Source organism: Vicugna pacos, chromosome 4, assembly GCF_048564905.1.
Source record: "Vicugna pacos chromosome 4, VicPac4, whole genome shotgun sequence".
NCBI lineage: Eukaryota > Metazoa > Chordata > Mammalia > Artiodactyla > Camelidae > Vicugna > Vicugna pacos.
Genome location: NC_132990.1, coordinates 60,198,876 through 60,217,318, shown reverse-complemented (window position 1 = coordinate 60,217,318; position 18,443 = coordinate 60,198,876). Strand labels below are relative to the sequence as shown.

The window sequence follows — 18,443 nt, the reverse complement described above, 5'->3', positions numbered from 1 at the left end:
ATTTATATTTCACTGTTGGACAGAACAGCACACAGCCACGCACCTCCTTCTGGTTTAAATGCGTGTAAATGGGCTCACATACAATGGATTTTTCACCACTCAAGGACTTCATAATATATGAACCTCTCTGCTCTGTCATATTTTAATTGAAGGGAGGTTAAGAAGCAGTATTGTGGTACAAAAGACCATTTTCGCAAGGTCCCTTCTGGAGAGAGGTTTGCGAATACAGTTATAGTCCTATAATGACTGCAATCAGGATCATCCTACAAGGATATGAAGGTAGATTCACTCTCCCGGAGAGTTGCTGATCTTATTAAGAATATTATGACTGGGGGGAGATATTAGAAAGACAGTCTGGCAGAAGACTCTCCTACAGAGATATTTGGAACATATTTCAATCCTATAATGACCGTCATAAAGGTGACATGATAGTTGAATCGTTTTGCTGAAGAAATTTGTGTCTAGAAAGACACTCTCACTAATGTAATTAAATGCTGTTACAATTTTTTATGTTTTGTGAAAGCATTAGAGGCCATGAAAGCAGAAAAATGTAGCACTATAACAAAGAATAAGGAAACACTTGAAGAATAAACACTTAACACGTAAAATTTTTAAATGGTATCTAATAAATTTGCATGTCAAATTTTTTAGCTAAACATATAAAATTTTTAAATGGCAACTAATAAATCTCCATGTCAAATCTTTTAACAAAATCCACAAATTGATTATAAAAATCGAACAATCATAAATGTCTTAGGTATAAAGGTTTAAGGGAAGGTTTACATTTCTACATTATTCTGTTTAATCAGATATTTGAGGAACTTTAGTTACTGCTAAAGAGCAGCCGATACACTGCTAGAATAATTCAGTTATGAGAATAACGTCACAATTGAGGTCTGGCACAGTCGCATTCCAGCAGTCTTCAGTCATCCACAAACGTCAGCCGTCCAGGCCCTTCGTTCTTCATCCACCTCCTGTATCTCTTCCATCTAGGGTCATTTGCCAGCTTTTTCTTTAGTTCTTCTTCTTGTTCTTGTTTGTAGACCTATAAATATAAATAACACAAACTGACCTTACAATCCAGAGAGAAACATTTGTCATTAGCTTTACGGCACGTCTACATTTTTCAAACATAACTTTAGGTAAAAGTTTCCAACGAATGTATTGGTTTGTCTCCTGAAGACCATGCACCTAAAAACACTAAGAAATTAAGCAATTCAACATTCAGTGTTAAACAAAAAAGAACAACTTGTACAAGGACTAGTAATTTTTTCACTGATTTCTGTCACCCAGAAAACATTCGCCTCCCTCTTGAAATCATATATAAGCTGAGTTTAAAGTGTTTAAACATTTCCTCTTACAACAAATTGCCCAATACTAAAGAATCAACACTTTATTTTTTTAACATGATACTCTAAATTTAACTGATGCCTTTCAGGCTTTGTTGATCCTAACCAAAGAACAAAGTGACCTTATAGATATATTTATCTCCAAACTGAACTTACAACTACTTTTGTCTTCAAAGATAATTATTGGTTTTTCAAAATATTTTTAAAGTTACCAAAGAAGATTAAATAAACCACAAAGGTTAAGAACAAAGAACATCTTTCATTTCTGTAACCATTAGGGGATGTCAGCTGAAGCTAAATGGACAAGTTTTTCATAACCAATTTGATAGCTGCATGAAATTTTAGAAAGAAATTATTTCACTTCCAAATTTGAGGAAGTAATAACTAAGATGACCTCACGTAATAACACAGTATCAGCCCAGGATAGCGCTCTATGACAGACACAGTTTATTGTAGAGCGGGCCGCTGAAACTACTTAAAAGTGAAAACTTCTCAAGTAATTTAGGAGCTACCACGTTACCGTCCACTTTTATGTCTTTATAAGCAGGCTGAATACAGCTACTTGCCAAATCATCCTGGCAATTCATAGTAAAAGTTCAGACTGAAACTTTACTTTCAGTAAAATCTATTTCGGACACCACTTATAAAGAGAAATGTCTATGAAATTGAAATAAGATACATGTATCTCTCAGAATTCTTAAGAACCACAGTTTAAAAAACAAAACATGATTGGCAGAAAATTGTGAGAAGACCAAAGTTTGGATGCTGCAATTAACATAAAAGTTATGACACCCCTGCAAACATACGTATCATCTCACCGCAGCTTAGCACAACAAATTAGACCATTCTTAAAATTTTTAGCATTAATACAGTATTTGAAGTTCATTTTTTAAAAGACAAACTACAGGTTAAAAACCACTGTTCCACTATAAGTAAAGTCATACTCTCAATAAAAATAAGATGTTTATTACTTGAGCACACTTCTCTGACCCGTTGTCACACACCTGGCTTTAACCTGGCAGGGAAGATGCCAGTAAAACCCCAGCAGAGCTGTGACGGCTACTACTCACCTCATAGTTCTCCTTTATCCAAAGCTCCCGTTTAAGAAAAGTTTCTTTCTGATGATCTTCTAGACTATCAAACTGAGACTTTGACATTTTCATAGATTTACGGATGATGTACAGTCTTTCTTCTTCCCCGTATTCTTTGCCTTTGATGTTAAAATTATAGACCCACCGGCAGTACCAGACTATGTATGAGCACAGGTGGAAAGGAGCTAAGAGAATTTGGAACAGGAGAAGGTCACGTATCTGGGGCTTCTGGTAGCCTCCCTTTATGTCGATTTTACTCTTTATGATGTTCTTTATGATGCTCTCCTCCTCGTCACGAATCTCCTCTTTGGACTTCTTGTTTCTGCCCTTCTCTTTGGCTTTTCTGAGCAGTCCCTGCTGCTTGGCGATCTCCATGGCCTGGATGCGGTACTTGGGCACCGTGGCCAGGTAGCTGATTGCCTTGTCGTAGCTATTCCACCAGCTGAAAAACTGGAATATTTAACAAAGAAAAACGGGTCGTTTTTATCACCAAAATTCATCTTGGTGAACACAATCCTGCCCCCACCCCAAACCCATTCTGATGAAAAACAAGGACCTCAGAAATCTTACTGTGTAAGTTAAAGATACAGTTGAATGATGCCCACATGGACATAAGGGCTCCAGGACGGGCGAGTCGGGTAAGCCCTGAGCTGAGCCAAAAAGCCACTGACTCAGACCAGAGACGCCCGGGATCCGAGGAGGGATCAGTGGGATCACACCACACCTGCTGATTTCACCTCTTTACCATTTGGCTCTTCTGAGATCACAAGTAAGAAGTTTCTTCTTTTTTTAAAGATTGCAATCTACTTACTGGAAGAAGAGTTTAATGGCAAAATTAGCTGGTGAGGAATTTCTTTTTAAAAAAATCACAGGATATAGACTAAGACAACTAAATTCATCTCTTTCCTAAACCATCTACACATACCATAGTAATGCTCATCATATTCTGAACTGAAAGATTCAAATATGGTTGCACTCTTTACTTATCTGGACAAGAAAACATTAACTTGATTCATAAATATATTCAGCCACAAAGGGTTTTATTATGAGAAAAAGTCCTACTCCTCAGAGTATCTCCACACATTTCAGCTGCTGTTGTACAGAATAAATACAGCAGCAATACCACTAATATCCTGAAATACTGTACTAGCAATCTATTAGGAACAGCAAGAAAAAAACTGACTAGGTTATTACATTATCCAAAACAGAAAAGTAAAATTGCCTTTCCTCTCCCTGTTGAAAAGTAGTACTACAAAAGCTGATACATTTAAAATGTACAACCTCGGAGGAGGGTGTAGCTCAGTGGCAGAGTGAGCGCTTAGCATGCATGAGGTCCTAGGTTCAATCCCCAGTACCTCCATTAAAAAAAAAAATAAGTAAATTAAAAAAAAAAACCTAACCTTCCCCCCCATTTTTTTTTAAATAAAACATATAGCCTTAGTTTTCAATAGGAATTCTTTTGTCATATAAACAGAATTTCATTTCTGAGAATTAAACTGGAGAAGTAATTTTCAAACTAGCAAACTGCTTCATTCTAGCCACTTTTTTTTTTTTTAACTCTAGAGGAGGATATGATGCGTGTGATTAGTTTAGGAATAACAGTAGGGAAAAACTCATTTCAGGCTGAACTTATATTTTTGTGATATTTTAAGACAATATAAAAAGTTACCATAGCACTTTTCATCCATTTCAGTGGTTTTCAGCCTGAGCAGGGGTGCACTGAGCTACATGGAAATGCGTGAGACATTCTGTTTGTTATGATGGCAAGTGCTACGCTCCTAGCAGTTGGTGGCTGGGTGCCACGGTTTGTCAGGCTCTATTAAGGAGTCTGGATTTTTCCCCAAGTGTAATGGGAAATCACTGAAAAGTCCTACTAAAGTACAGCTGATCCTTGAACAATGCGAAGGCACCCACCCTCCGCCAAATCTGAGTGTAACTTACAGCTGGCCCTCCACATAGTGGTTCTTCCCTATCCTCAGATTCAGCCATCCTTGGATTGTGTGGTCCTACTGTGCAGTCCCACATTTGCTGAAAAGAACCCGCGTGTAAGTAGATCCGTGCAGTTCAAACCCACAGTGTTCAAGGGTCACCTGTAAATGATACGCTCTAGGTGACATTCACTCTGGCTGTTACATGGAGAATACCCCAGACGGGGCAATGAGAAAAAGATCGGGGGTGTTTGGTTTTGGTCCTAATGACATTCATGATCAATTTCTTAGATTTCCTGCCGACAAAGGTTCCAATGCTATCAATTGGCTAAATAAATGAATATTTTTCTAATGTAAGAAATTAATCTCAACTGGCAGCAAAATTCTACAAAAAGGCACTTCTAGTTCAGGTTTAGTGACCAGCAGTAGGCAGTGTGCTCTCCGGCACATGCATGTAGATAACGGCCATTAGTACACACCTGGAACACTGAAATGGCGCACACACTGACCAAAATCACAACCCTGACGTCCACTTTGGGGGCCAGGCGCCGGCTGTAGTAGTGGTAGTAATGGCTGTAGTACTCCTCCGGGTGGTCCAGCATGTAGTCATAATCTTTTCGAGTTTCTTCATCCTGTAAAATGACAAAATACCCCATTTCATAGGACAGTTCATAAAATGGTCATAAACAGTTAGTAATCTGTTAAGTCATATCTAGAATTTTAGAATTATGTAATCAGTCTGAGTAAAGGAACTGAAACCGAAAAATTTCCCGTAACTCCTCAAAGGCACACATAAATTTGTTTCCAGAACTTTAATGTTAGGTATAAAGCATAATGAAAAAATTTCCTCGAATTCTTAAGTATTATTGGTCCTCCCGGAAAAATAAAAACACTTTAATAGCAATGAACCATGCCTTTTTAGCCAGTGCTGGGGTGCTAATGAGGATGTCATCTTGTTCTTGTGACTTAAGAGCATGTTGACGCCTACTCTCAATGACTGTTTATAGAACAAAAATGTTTATCTCTGTTCATTTCCCAACCTTGTATAGAAAGTTTATTTTTGAAAGCAACAATTAAGACGACAAAAAGTAGACAAAACCAATCTGTGCCCTCAAAACTGAATTATGCTCATCTCAAGGAAACACTGAGACACCAAGGTAGTCTAATCATCAAAGTATAGCTTTGTGACATCAGGCAAAGTGTTCAGCCTCTCTGAGCCTCACTCTTCTTCACTTGTAAAACAGAGATATTAATAGCTGCCCTACTAATTTTACAGGGTTGTTTTGAATGTCAAATGACATTATACAAAAACATGTTAAAAATATGCAGTACTTTACTATTATAACACGCCGTCACAGCCCAGTTCATAAATAAGGTAATATATAGGTCTTTCTTAATCATGCAAACATGTTGAAAAAATTATAGCATTTTGAAATGTTGCTCAAATGTTCACAAATAAAACATTTCTTAAAACCTCCTCTAATTTTATTCAGACTCTAACAGGCATAAATACCAGTCTTTTATTGAGCTACATAGGTTGAAAAGCTATTAAACTAGATTATGATTTTCTCTCTTTTTTTTTTTATCCCTCAGGAAACCTATATTTCAACTTTTCTTGTTTCCAAAAACTGATGAAGTCTAAAACCATAACAAATTCTTTACTTTCTATAAGTGAGTACAACAGAACCCATCATGAAAACAAAAATCTTTTTTTAACCTAGAGGATTTCTTTCTAGGGTAAATTAATTGTCCACCATTCATAAAGATGCAGATTATTAGCTAAACCCTTTCAAGATCTCCACTTAGTGCTTTGCTGCCTGGGGTCTCTGGGGTCAGTTCATGGTCTCCTTCTGACTCTTCCAATAAGCAGTTTCTTAGATTTAAAGTGAAAAGTTTGCTAATTGACAAAACCCTCCCAGTCCATTAAAATCATGTATTTTCTATTACGAATTCTGAACTTGAATGAGCACATTCTCTGTGACAGTTCTTACATTCAATACATTCAGAATATTTTTTTACCTGCGACTAGAATTTGAAACTAGAGGCAATGGTATCTAGTCTAATTAGATGTAAATACATTTAAAGTATATTCCATGCACTTTATGGAGAGCCAGTATGAGAATCATCTGTTACATAAGGAAAGCTGAGCTCAGGCTGACATTATTTTCAGATTCACTGGTATGTTCTCTTCTATCAGAAAAGATTTTCTTATGGCAACTGCCACACGCCTCAGCTGTCAGTCCACCATCCCTCCTATAAGCCATCATATTCTCAGATGCTAACCCGAAGGTAAAACCTTGTAGGTATACAGCTAGCCCTGAAGACTAAAGCCAGTAACATCCCTTGATGTATCTCATTTTGAGTACTTCAAGACATCCTTTGAGTATTTTTCTATTCTCTGTCCATTTTTTGCTTTCTGGGCTAACTTTATAGGTATGCTCTGCTTCTGGCCTGAAACTGTTGCCTTTTAAACTCAGCCTCCCAGTCTTCGCAGAGGCTTTTTGAAATGTATTCCTTCAAACATGATTCCTCTCCTTGCTCCAACTAGATTACACACATCTTTGAAACTAACTGCCACCGAGATCAGATTCCTGCCGTCCCGCAGCCTGAGCATGTCTGCGGAGCCCTCCGGCCAGCCTGACTGTCTGCACCCCTCCGGGGGGAGTGCACAGCAGGCTCTGTGAGCGGCTCTGAAACTGCTCTGTCAGTGACCGGGGGACATGCCCTCCTCTTAGTGAAGGTCACAGCCCATGGAATGCAGACATCCCTCTTCACTTCACCCAGAGCCTCCCCCAAGGTCACCGTCTTCTCACTGGTCCCTCATTTGTGACATCATCAAGTACAGAGCCCCCTAACAGGATGGCCAACGAATGCTCCAGCACCAGCAGCTCCAAAACACGTCCCTTCTGTCTGGCCTCTCTGCTGCAGCCAGAGCCTGTGGGTCCACTCGGGGCCCCTGTGATGAGTCTTCAGACTCCTTCACTCCTGTCAACGGTTTCAGAGTCAAGTGTGACTTCTCTTAGCGTGGTTTTCTTTTCTTGGGGCACCATGATTTCATGACCCTGTTTTGGTCATGATTAGAGACAAAGTCAGCCACTTCCATTTATTCAGCCAAAGTCGCCCTTCATTAATGGGTTTACAGTTTTCTCTCAAGAATGAAGAAAATGGATTTTAGGCTGAGGCATGAAATACACTTTACAAAGTGTTCAAGGCTGGCATGAATTGAAGACTTAGGAATTCTCAACAGTCTAGATCAATTTCCTACCCTTTAGTAACCTACCAAGTTTTGAATCAACCTAATAAGAAGAAAGGATACCAGGAATGTTAGCGAAAGAGAAAAAGACAGAGGCAGGGACCCAGTTAGAGAGCTGCAGGCACGTTCCTGTTCTACGACATATATTTATTTTCTCTCCTACCCGTCTTGGGGAAGTAGCCTCACAGGCTTTTTGTTTGTTATCTCCAGGGCTTCCCCGAGCATGCACCAAGGCCTCTGTGACCGGCCCCAACTTACCTACTTTGCAACATCTTATCACTCTCCCTCATTGTGCCCACAGCAGACATTCAGATAGCAATTTCTGGAATTTGATGTGTTCTTCCAGCACAGCATGCTCTTTTGTATCTATGCCTGAACATATGATTCACTTTAACTCATGTGCCCAACCCTTTCTTCCAACCTCATGAGCTCCTATTAATCCTTTAGGACGTAAACATTAGTAGACAGAGTTAGACCACTCTTATTACACTTATGACCTATTTATTATAGCACTTATCACATTGTAATCATCAGTTTTTTCTTCTCCTTGAAAGAGAACTTCTGGAAGGCAGGTAGGGAGATTCATTCATCTCTGTATATCCAAGGCCTAGCACAGTGCCTGGCATTCAATGAATGTCATTTCAGAACTGAGCGAAAGTTTGTGAAGGCTCTCCCTCACTGTGAACACCTCTCCAGCCACACAGATCTCCATCTCACCAGGAAGGCAGGATGCGTGATTATGTCACAAAAACTTCAGCCTGGTAGAAGCGATGACTGCTTGATTTCACAGCTCATGAAAATATGCTCATGTGGCTAATATAGCTTAAACCTTAAAACAGTGTAATATCTTACCTTTCAATAAGGTAGGACTTTTTCTTTCAGCAATTTTGTGGATCTTAAGGTCCCAGGGTCAGGAGATTCCAACTTCTTTCCAAAACCAAAACCTTTATACTTGTTTCTTCCTCCTCTCTGTCCTGAGCCTTGACAAGCAGGGCAATTAGCTCCTTGCTTCTAATCTCTACAGGAAAAAATGGTGCTTCTGCTGGTGTCCACTCCACTCCCAATCCTCTGGAACATAACCACCAATATCTAGAGCAAAAGTGAACAAGAGGAAACCCACAAGCAAAGAAAGCACTGAATCCTTCCTTCTCTTATGCAAATGATCCACCCCCCCTCCCCAGAGGTAAAAATATATTATGTTCTTGCCCTTGAAAGAAATAATGAATTGTTTGAGCTCAATAAACATGAATTGCAATAATCTGATATTGCAGCCAGTTTCACATTAAAAATTTCCTATTACACTAATAATAGAAACCATTTAGGATGGTAATGGCCAAGAATCAATAAAATATGGAAAAGTGGTAATTGTTCACTCTTAAAAATATATATATTAATCCTATTTTTAAGAGAAATATACAACACACAAATGATCTTTTAAAAAAATAACATCGGTTCCCCTGAATTTTTTCCCAGGCCATCACATCCTACTAAAGAAAAAGAAAGTTAACTGCTCTGAGTTTCGCTTCTTTTCCTGTTCCCTGCCCACCAGCCACTTGTGCAACTGTCTTCTCATATGTCCTCTCTTCTCAGCCTGCATGTGGTCACAACTTCCATGACTGGCAGTATCACTTATATACTATGTACAGTGACACTCAGATCTGTTTATCCTGTATCCAATTTTCAGACATCTCTTGAATATTTTTTAAACATAACATAAATATCTCATTCAACATACTCAAGACCCAAATCTGCTTCTGTGTTTCAGTTAACATTATCACCATCCACCTGGTTACCTGAGTTTCTAAAACCCTCAGTTCTTTTCAGTTCAGCAAATAGCTATGCAGGGCATTAAGCCAAGTGCTGAACACAGAGGAGGATAAAAAGACAAATAAAATAAGGTGCTGGCCTCAAGAACGCTCCCATCTGGAAGGAGAAGCTAGCAAGCATGAAAAACACACTTTGCCGTGCTAAGGACCGACTCACTGCCTGGGACCACTGGTAATGGGGTTCACAGAAGACACGAAATGAGGGCTGGAGCTGGAAGAGCCAGTAAGGTGTGGTTAACATTTGCTGCAGCTGAGGAAAACTGCACGTGTTAGGGTACAGAAGCATCAGTGAACAGAATGGATTCAGGCAAACTGAGGCACTGGGGAAGTTCAGGAAGACAGGAGTAGTAAATGTGGCCCCAAGAAGATAGGTCTGGACAAGAACCGTGGGGACCTTATTTGCTATGCTAAGTGTCAGGGTGTCACTGCCTCTACTACTCAACAATAAAATGTTTTAAAGTATGAGAATAATAGCACTGAGTAGAAGGGCCTATTTCTGGACAATAACTCTGACAGTGTTGTGAAGAACAGAGAGAGGGAAAACAGACTGAGAGGATTCGTAAGTGGGACTTACTGAAGGGGTACAAGAATCAACCATGCTGAGCGTGGCGGTGGCGCTTCTAACTATAGCTACTCTGTGGACCATGTTATTCTAAGAATAAAGAAATAGGACAGCACATTTGGAAAAGATGCAGAGGAAAACTGTGGAAGATTTTGAAAAGGCGAGAAAAAAAAATCACCGGGTATCTTTTCAATGCCTGGAGCCCCAGGGATTAGCTATTCCTGTAGGAAGGGGTGCGCCTTTTTGTCTCTGAAAAGTCTAATTTAACTTTGTAAAGAAGTAACTTGTGGGAAACTGGAAGTGATGCAAATAATTCTTGTTCACAGAAAGACAGATTGTGTCCAGTGGGATGAAGGCAACTGATAACTGCCTTATCACACTGACTGGTCCTACAGGCATTTCAGCACTCCTTGTCTTGACTGTTAAGTGTGTTAACACTTTTTCTCTTTTGCACCAGTTTTAGTATCTTACTGGTTCCCTCATTAATGAGTTAAATAAAATCTCTGACATATGGTCATTTTGTATTTGTATGAGAGTCATAATTATACCCCTTTTAAAATTTATGCTTTAACAAAGATACTAAGATGGGTTTCATGTTTAATTTTGGGTACTTGTGCTGCAAATGAGAGACGATTGAAAAATATGAGCCTAGAGAATGCACAGATTTCAGGGCTGTCAAGGACGTAGTTGACTTTCATCAGGAAGAGCTTAAAATAAAAAATTAAAAGAAAAGAATACCCAAAGGACAGAATTCTAAGGAAAAGCAATGTTTAAGCTGTAGCCAGAGGAAAGGAAGACTATACAGACTGAAAGAAATGGCTGGGAAGCTAGGAGAAAGGGGAGAGAACTGCATCAAGGGAGAAGAGCTTAAAGAACTACATGGTCAGAATCAATGCCACAATTACTTCCAAAAGGAAGAGCAGCCCTCCAACCTGACGCTTAGAGCATCACTGTTCATCTCAGGAAGAACCGTTCCAGAACACGTGCCGATGCACATGTCGGTCTACCACAGTTTAAATGAAAGGGTCGGATGAGGAGGTAAGGAGAGCCAGCAGTGAAGAAAGAAAAAGTGTGACTGTAGCTTTAAAAGAAGAAAAATTAAGGAATGAGAAATGAACCAAGATATTCTCAGGTTACCGGAGAGGAATGATGAGATTCCAGAAGACTAAGGTGGCAATAAAATGAGTTCAGTCAAGAATACCTTCCTGCCTTCCCCAACCCATCCTCAATACTGTTCCCAGAACTTTCTGAAACAAACATCAGATTGTGTTATTTCTCCACTTTGAAACCTCTAGTAACTATTCAATACATGGAGTTCACATTCCTGAACACAGCTTAAAGGAGCGATCCTAACCTATGTTCCAGTCTCCTCAGACATTCTCCCTACCACGCACCTGACAGCTTCCAACCTGGAAACAGTACATCCCCTACAGTCAATGAAAAATGCAGTAAGGGTCTTGGTGCCGTGAATATCTCAGAATGTTCAGTCTATGCATGACAGATCTGCATAAGCAAAATTAAAGTGTCAAGTGCTCAGTTACTGGGTAGAATTATATCATCTCAGTAGTTTCTGTGCTACTCAGAAGCTCTGACGGGCTGTGAATAGCAGCGTGTGTCAGGTGGTCGCAGCACGAGCATTAACACAGCTGGTGTATCATCAGCCTTGGCCTTAGGTAAGGAGTAACAGGTGACATTCAGGGATGAGAAAAAATAAGTAACACCCATGGGTTCACAGCAGAAACAGCGAATGCGGCACATATGGTACCACACCCTTCTTCTGGGCCCATGGGAGAACTGTTTACCATGTCATCCTTTCAACTGAACCTGGACAAGCCCCCCCCCTCGAATTTACAAGCGTTTCACAGAGTCTTGACCAATCAGAGGTGGCGTCTGAAATGAAAACTATCTGCCATCAAGCTTACTTAATTTGGCTGTTTATCAGCATTACAACTGTAACAAATTTACATCATTTCTATTATCTTTATGAACACTCAAATTATTATGAATGAATAAATGACTAAAATCTGGATCGATGCTGGAAAAGAAAAACAGCAGGACCAGTAAGTGCAGTTCATTTTTTTCCCCCCAAAACAAAGAGTCTCTGGGAAAAACATAATAAAAGGGGATCCTACATCTCATTCCTGGAGCAAGCCTTGCACACTCGTGGCTCCATGTTTTTGTTGATCAAGTTTTTTCTCTACCTGAAATGCCCCTTCACAGTCAAACTTGGGCACGGTTCTAGATCCAGATCAAAGAGTACATTCTTTTCCAGTCCCCCAGGAAGATACAATCGTGTCCTCTTGTGCTGCAGTGTAATCTACACGTTATTATATAACTTAAATAAGCAGCAGCCAAACAATACGTATCTGTCTCCTTGTTATATTAAAGCTTAAAGGAAGGAACTGTGCCTTTTTCACTGTTACGGTCTCCTCCCCCGGCACCTTCGTCCGTATCAGTTAGAGAAAGCGTTGATTAAGAATATACAAAGGGAGAACAGTAACATAACAGGGCAGGCTGTTCAGAATCTCCTTTTTGCCAAATTATTCCTAAGGACGAAAGCCCTGCCACAGCAATCAGATTAATAAAAGAAACTGAAATGTTCTGTGACTTCCCTGCCAAGACAAGGCCGGAGCGGCGTATCGCTGCACATCCCTCAACTTCTCAGATAACCTGCACGCCAGTAGTACCGCCAAGACTTTTTCTTCTCTTGTGACCTTGCAAAATGCTGTCAGACTCTACTGTTTTTCCACTGTCTACCAATCACAGTTGGTCTAAATGCATCCCTTCCCTCATCTGCTTCTAATTCATCCAGTTCTTATCTATATTCAGAAATGATTAGTGGTCTCACTTAAAAACCCTCAGAACATAATTTCTCCGTAAAAATAGAAGTACGATTTTTTTTCTCTTACAGAAGTTTTTCATTCATACCCATCCAATCTACTTCATCTGTACCACTCTTTAAAGCTACAGTTAATTTGGAGTAAAATGCCAAAGCAGGCTTCACCTAACAGTGTCAAAATGCCAGAAATCCACTTTCGATTTCCATCCACTCTGACTCTATCTCCAGACAGGAGTTTTCATTTCACAAGTATTCGTTATCTATGTGCCAGACACTGTGCTAGGTGCCACCACGGATATACACACAAAAATGAGGAGCACGGTTTAGTGGAGAGGGGAGAAGGGCTACTCAGTGTTTGCAGCGCAGTGTGATAAGTGCTATATCCATGTGAAAAGATCCATTGTTGACACAGCAAGTGAGAGTCCGTTTACTTCACTTCCAAAGTCCACGAGCTTCCCTGAATCCCCAGTGGTCAAATACACAAATACTATTTCCCTGTCTTAATTCATGTTATGAAACCAATATAAAGCAGTGTGTGAAATCATAATGGTTTCAAGTCCTGCTGAGATCTGGAATTTTAAGTTATTTGAGGACGTGACCTAAGCATGATTTAGTAAAAGCATCTGGCCGTGCCTCTGCCTTCCACTGTTACCCATCCTTCTTTTTCTGGTTTTTCTCAGTCTCTCTATTCACAGGTAGAATCGTTGTGGCTATGAAATCAATGACCAAGTGTGATAGCACCTCCTTGTCTGACCAATTGCATTTAAATCATGTTAGCGTCATTTTTTTTTAACAACCATCACCTAAAAATAACCTCTCAAAGAGGCACTTATTTAACCAAGACAAACTCAGAGTCATAAAGCCACTGTATCTTCCACAAATACAGTTCTCATTTTGGTGATTCAGAGATGCCTGGTTGTTAGAGAAGTTTCGATGGAATACCATTGGAAGATTATAATAAGGATATAATATAGCTTCTTGTAGCATATATATTAAAAACATTAAGAGACTTGAACAGACCAAGAATAAGAGAAATTAAGGTTATCAAAAAATCAGGAGGGGAGAAAAAAGGCTCCTGACTCCAGTGAATTTACAACTATATTATTTCAGATTTCACCAAAGAAACAATTTCTGTTTGATAAACTATTCCAGAGATGGAATCTACCTGGACATCCTACAAAGCAAATATAGAATCAACTTTCCCGTCCATACGCCAGCAATGACTGAACATGACTGTGAAGGAGGACAGTCTTCCCAGGTCCCTCCCCCTGCTCGGCTCTCACAGGGTTCACTGTTACTCTTTACGGAGAAGTATACAGCGTGTAACAAAATGAGCAAACAGAAATGAAATGTGGTCCCAGGTCTGCAGTTGCTGCCTCTGTGAGATGCTATGTGGGAATTCCAGCCGGCTTCTGCATCTTGTCCTTTTCCAGAGCCACTGGAACTCATCAACTTCCCCCACTATTCTGTCTGACCTACTCGTAGTAAGAGCCATATGGACAGCTTAACCCTCACAAGGCCTCTTTCCAGGCCGCGGATACAATCTAAGCAAAACAGTGGTTACATTCTTGTTGCCTCAAGGGGATGACCCCAGTGTATCAGATCTTTGCCTTAGACAGAAATGATACCTTCTGGCAACTTTCTCCCAATTCTCCACTATGGCAGAAATAAAATCAGACCACTCTGTTTCTTATAGCTTCTTCCACACACAGCAAGTCCAAGTCCTTTTCCTTATTCCAGGAGAGGGCATCTGCAATGAATTTTTTTTTTAAGTTTCTGGAGGTGTTCCATATGGAATTGGAATCCATTATCAATCACTATAAATTTAAAATGGGGACTTTTCATAGAGCCCAGCCAGGTCTGATTTTCGAGCATCTAAACTACCCCGATATCCCTCTTCTCTCACAGATGACTTCCATTCTCTTGAGCAGTACTAAGTGGGGCTGGGAAACTACACAACTTGGTCTTTCCTTCCTCCATCAGTGCAACTCCAGTCCCAGCTTCCTGTCTGGAGGCATGCGCAGCTATGGCGAGTCTGTCCTGGTCAAGGGTAAGAGTGTTGCTTTCTCCAGACATACTAGTTTTTAACTGCCTCAAAGTTCTGTGTTCTTGAGTGGACAGCTTATTTTATCGAGCTTTTTATTAGCTGACAAATCAGTGCTAAACTTGCAGAAACCTTTAGAGGCAACTATTACAGATCCACCAGATTAGCCTCTGAATTTGTCTCTTCGAGAAACTGGCAAGAATAGAGTCCTGGGGTTCCCCCTGGAAAGACTTTCTGTACTGCCTCTATCTCTTGGCACTTGTTTTCAAAGTTCTTACTATCGTGCTCACCATTTTCATGCCAAATCTACCCATCTCCAACCCCAGCATAAGGCAACAGTCGCCAGTGTCTCTGCTGCCTCCCTGCCGGCCCACTGCTCCCTCATGTGCCACTGGGGCTTTGGAGCAGCAGGCCTTCTGGCCACTTGTCTGCACCACTGTCTTTCCTCACTGCAGAAAAACCCAGGTTGGAGCTTTAGATGCCAGGCTCCCTGGATGGAGAAGTTCTTTCCCATTTTTCTGAAGTCTTTCCTCAATCACTCTTTATCCTAAGTAACAGGCAACTAAGCTCTCTGGCCTCAGCACTTTCCCATTCCTCAGTTACTTGCCAATAAAAATTACAATCTCACCAATGCTGGTGAGAACTTAGTGAATTTTATAACTCCATTTTATCCAAACTGCTCTGGAAAGCAAGAATGAAGAGCCATTAACTCTCTGACTCAGTATTTTCAGCTCTGGAAATCTAACCTGGAAAAATAATCCATGGTTAAATTATAGTATGCCCAAAGTAGTCATTAAAAGCAGACATGGAAAATGCTATCTCAAAGAGAAAAAAAAAAAAAAAGAAATGCTAGGGAAAAACTCTACAACTGCAGCTGCTGTTCCATTAGCATGATGGGGCTCTTGAAGCAGGAGCACTTCCACCAAATACGACTTATACTTTGTGATTTCTTGTGGTTCCATTTTCTGCAGTAGTAGAAGAAAACAGGATCAGGCTAAATCTCCCCATCCCCACAGAACTCAATAAAACCTTTGTCAAATGACCGCACATATATTCACAAAGTATTTCCTACTAGCAATTCTCAGTCGTGAAACCCAAGTCATTAAGCACCTATTTGCAGGTCCTATATGGGGGGTTTCTCGTTTAGCATTTAATCCTCATAACATCCTGGGAGCAGGTATCATGGCCTTAATTGTGCATGTTAAGACACAGGTACTCTGACATATTAAGTCACTATCCAAGGTCATACAGGGGTGTCAGAGCCAAGAGTCAAACATCCGGTGTTCTTAGTGTTTTGTTTTGTTTTGTTTTTTAATATGCTTAAACCCAAGCTAAATGTCACAATTGACACCATCCCCATTCTGTCATGTCAAATTGGCGCGATCGCACTGTCACTGGAGACCAACCCTGCGTTCTATCACAGATTCTGGTAATGATAATTACCCTGCTTTCCAAGTGTGAGCTGCACGTTATTAAAACGCTTTCACTAAATCGTAAGAAGCCCAAACCTGTGCACAACAAAGACTGTCACAAAAAGGAAGGGGCTGGCTGTGCCCCCAAGATCGATGGGGTTCCCTCTCTGTTAGTGGCCCGAATGGGCTCTCCCACGGGCTACGTGGGAAAGTGCGAGCGTCCTAGGGGTGGTGGGGGCCGCACCCGGCGCGGGAGTCACGGGGAACCTCGCTTCTCGGGCCAGGGCCGGAGGAGCCGCGCCACGCGCTTCCCGGGAGGGTCCTCGCAGCCCACCCGCGCCCCCAGGCCTCACCTTGAGAGTCTCGTAGGCGGTGGCCACGAGCAGGAAAGCCTCCTCGGCGCTCTGCGGCGTGCGTCCGGGGCCCTCGTCGCCGGGCTCGGGCCGGTAGCGGTCGGGGTGGTAGCGCCGGGCCAGCTGGCGGTAGGCCCGCGCGATCTCCGCCTTGCTCGCCGTGCGGCTCACGCCCAGCACCTCGTAGCAGTCCCGCGTGCCGCAGTAGAGCCCCTCCACCAGGGCGCCCGCGGGCCGCGCCAGCAGCAGCGCCAGCAGCAGGGGCGGCAGCAGCACCAACCAGCGCCGGCGGGCAGCCCCGGCTCCCCGGCGCGGGGCGAGCGGCGCCGCCATCCCGGCTCGGCCGCGGCTCCGCCACCCGAGCCGCGCTCCCGCACTCCCGCACACCGCGGCGCGCCCGGCTCGGCGGCCCCGCCCAGCTCCACATCAGCAGGCTGCGCCTCCGCGCAGGCGCACCGCGTGGGGCTGCAGCAACCACTTCCTTCACGACCGTTGCTAGGGGAGCAGGACGCTTCAGCCGCCCGGCCGCTTCCGGCATGTCTCTGAACGCGTTTCGGGTCCCAGCGGCCTGAGGATTTGTTCTCAGGCCGACATACCTAAAGTATGTCTCTGTGTCTGAGGCGCACTTAACCAGTGGGTGCAGAGCGCATTAGGATCCACAATGCCCTTCCCAGGCAAACTTTCCAGCATCGTGACTTCACCTGCTGCGACTGGTTAGTCTGGCTCTCTTGCCATCTGGTTGTGTGCCCAGGGTGTTAAAGCCGGGTCTCCAGCCCCAGATTCCCTCTCACCGACCCCATCCTGCCTTTCCAACAGGAAGCTGAACTTAGGCATTCTAGGCTCCATCCACCTTAAAGTTCATGGCCATCTAGTTTCAGGTTTCTCAGCCGTCACACTATTTGGACTGGATAATTCTTTGCCTTGTAGGGGCGTCCTATGCATTGTAAGATGTTTAGCAGCATCCCTGGCCTCTCCACACTAGATGCCATTAGCACCAGCACCCCAATCATGACAATCAACGCTCAGGTTTCCGGATTAGGAAACCATGTGCCATTCCTGAAATACGGAACACAGAAGGAAAGTAAACTTTTTTTTTTTTTTGGTGGAGGGAAGTGATTAGATTTATTTACTTTTGGAGGAGGTACTGGGGGTTGAACCCAGGACCTTGTGTTTGCTAAGCATGCTCTCTTACCACTTGAGCTATACCTGCCCCCCAGGAAAGTAAACTTATGTTGTAAGATGAGGCGTTCTTTTGAGACATGCTGGGTTTGATATGCCAGCCATCTCCACATTGGATCATGTTGTTTCCATATTTGAAACATTTGATGATTCTGTTTGAACCTTGCCTCCCAAGAGGCTCTTCAGCTATGTTTCCCAGTCCACTTCCTTCATGCAGTCTCCTCCCATGGCAGCTCATTGCTACCACTTCAGGGCTCTCCTTCCCTAATGGAGGGAATTCCCATGCTGCCTTGAGATAAAGGTAATTTTCTACGTCACAGATTTGGTCATGTTACTCTTACCCAACTTCACCCTCAGAGTTCAGATACCTTAGCTCGGCTTTCAGGATTCTATGACATCCTAGAGTCTCACATGCTCTGCTTTTGCTCATGCTGGTCCCTCTGCCTAAAATACCATCCATCTCCCACTTCAAGGCCTTCCTACCCGACCTAGCCTAAGGGTCTCCTCTATTTGGACTCTTCCCTTCGCAGGTCATGGCTCCAGAGTTGATTTAGAGCTCCATAGTCAAGATAAAACTAAAGTTTGAAAAGCTCACTTCAAAGCAGAT

The 18,443-nt window shown here is 42.2% G+C and overlaps 1 protein-coding gene across 1 annotated transcript; it reads right to left on the bottom strand.

Annotated features, from left to right (window-relative positions):
• Positions 1-595: 595 nt before the first annotated feature.
• DNAJC25 (DnaJ heat shock protein family (Hsp40) member C25) lies at positions 596-17,073 on the bottom strand. The gene is made up of 4 exons (XM_031677406.2): positions 16,658-17,073; positions 4,848-5,000; positions 2,420-2,890; positions 596-1,045 (listed from the first exon to the last, which is right to left on the bottom strand). The coding sequence occupies exons 1-4, from the start codon at positions 16,988-16,990 to the stop codon at positions 923-925; spliced, it is 1,080 nt and encodes a 359-aa protein (XP_031533266.2). The 5' UTR covers positions 16,991-17,073; the 3' UTR covers positions 596-922.
• Between the last annotated feature and the right edge of the window lie 1,370 nt (positions 17,074-18,443).

What these genes read in the sequence shown, in the direction of transcription:
- DNAJC25 (XM_031677406.2), bottom strand. Translation starts at nt 16,990, where the DNA reads ATGGCGGCGCCGCTCGCCCCGCGCCGGGGAGCCGGGGCTGCCCGCCGG. An exon ending in CCGCCTACGAGACTCTCAAG is followed by an intron (nt 5,001 to 16,657) that starts GTGAGGCCTGGG and finishes GTCATTTTACAG; the next exon opens with GATGAAGAAACTCGAAAAGA. An exon ending in GCGCCATTTCAGTGTTCCAG is followed by an intron (nt 2,891 to 4,847) that starts GTGTGTACTAAT and finishes TAAATATTCCAG; the next exon opens with TTTTTCAGCTGGTGGAATAG.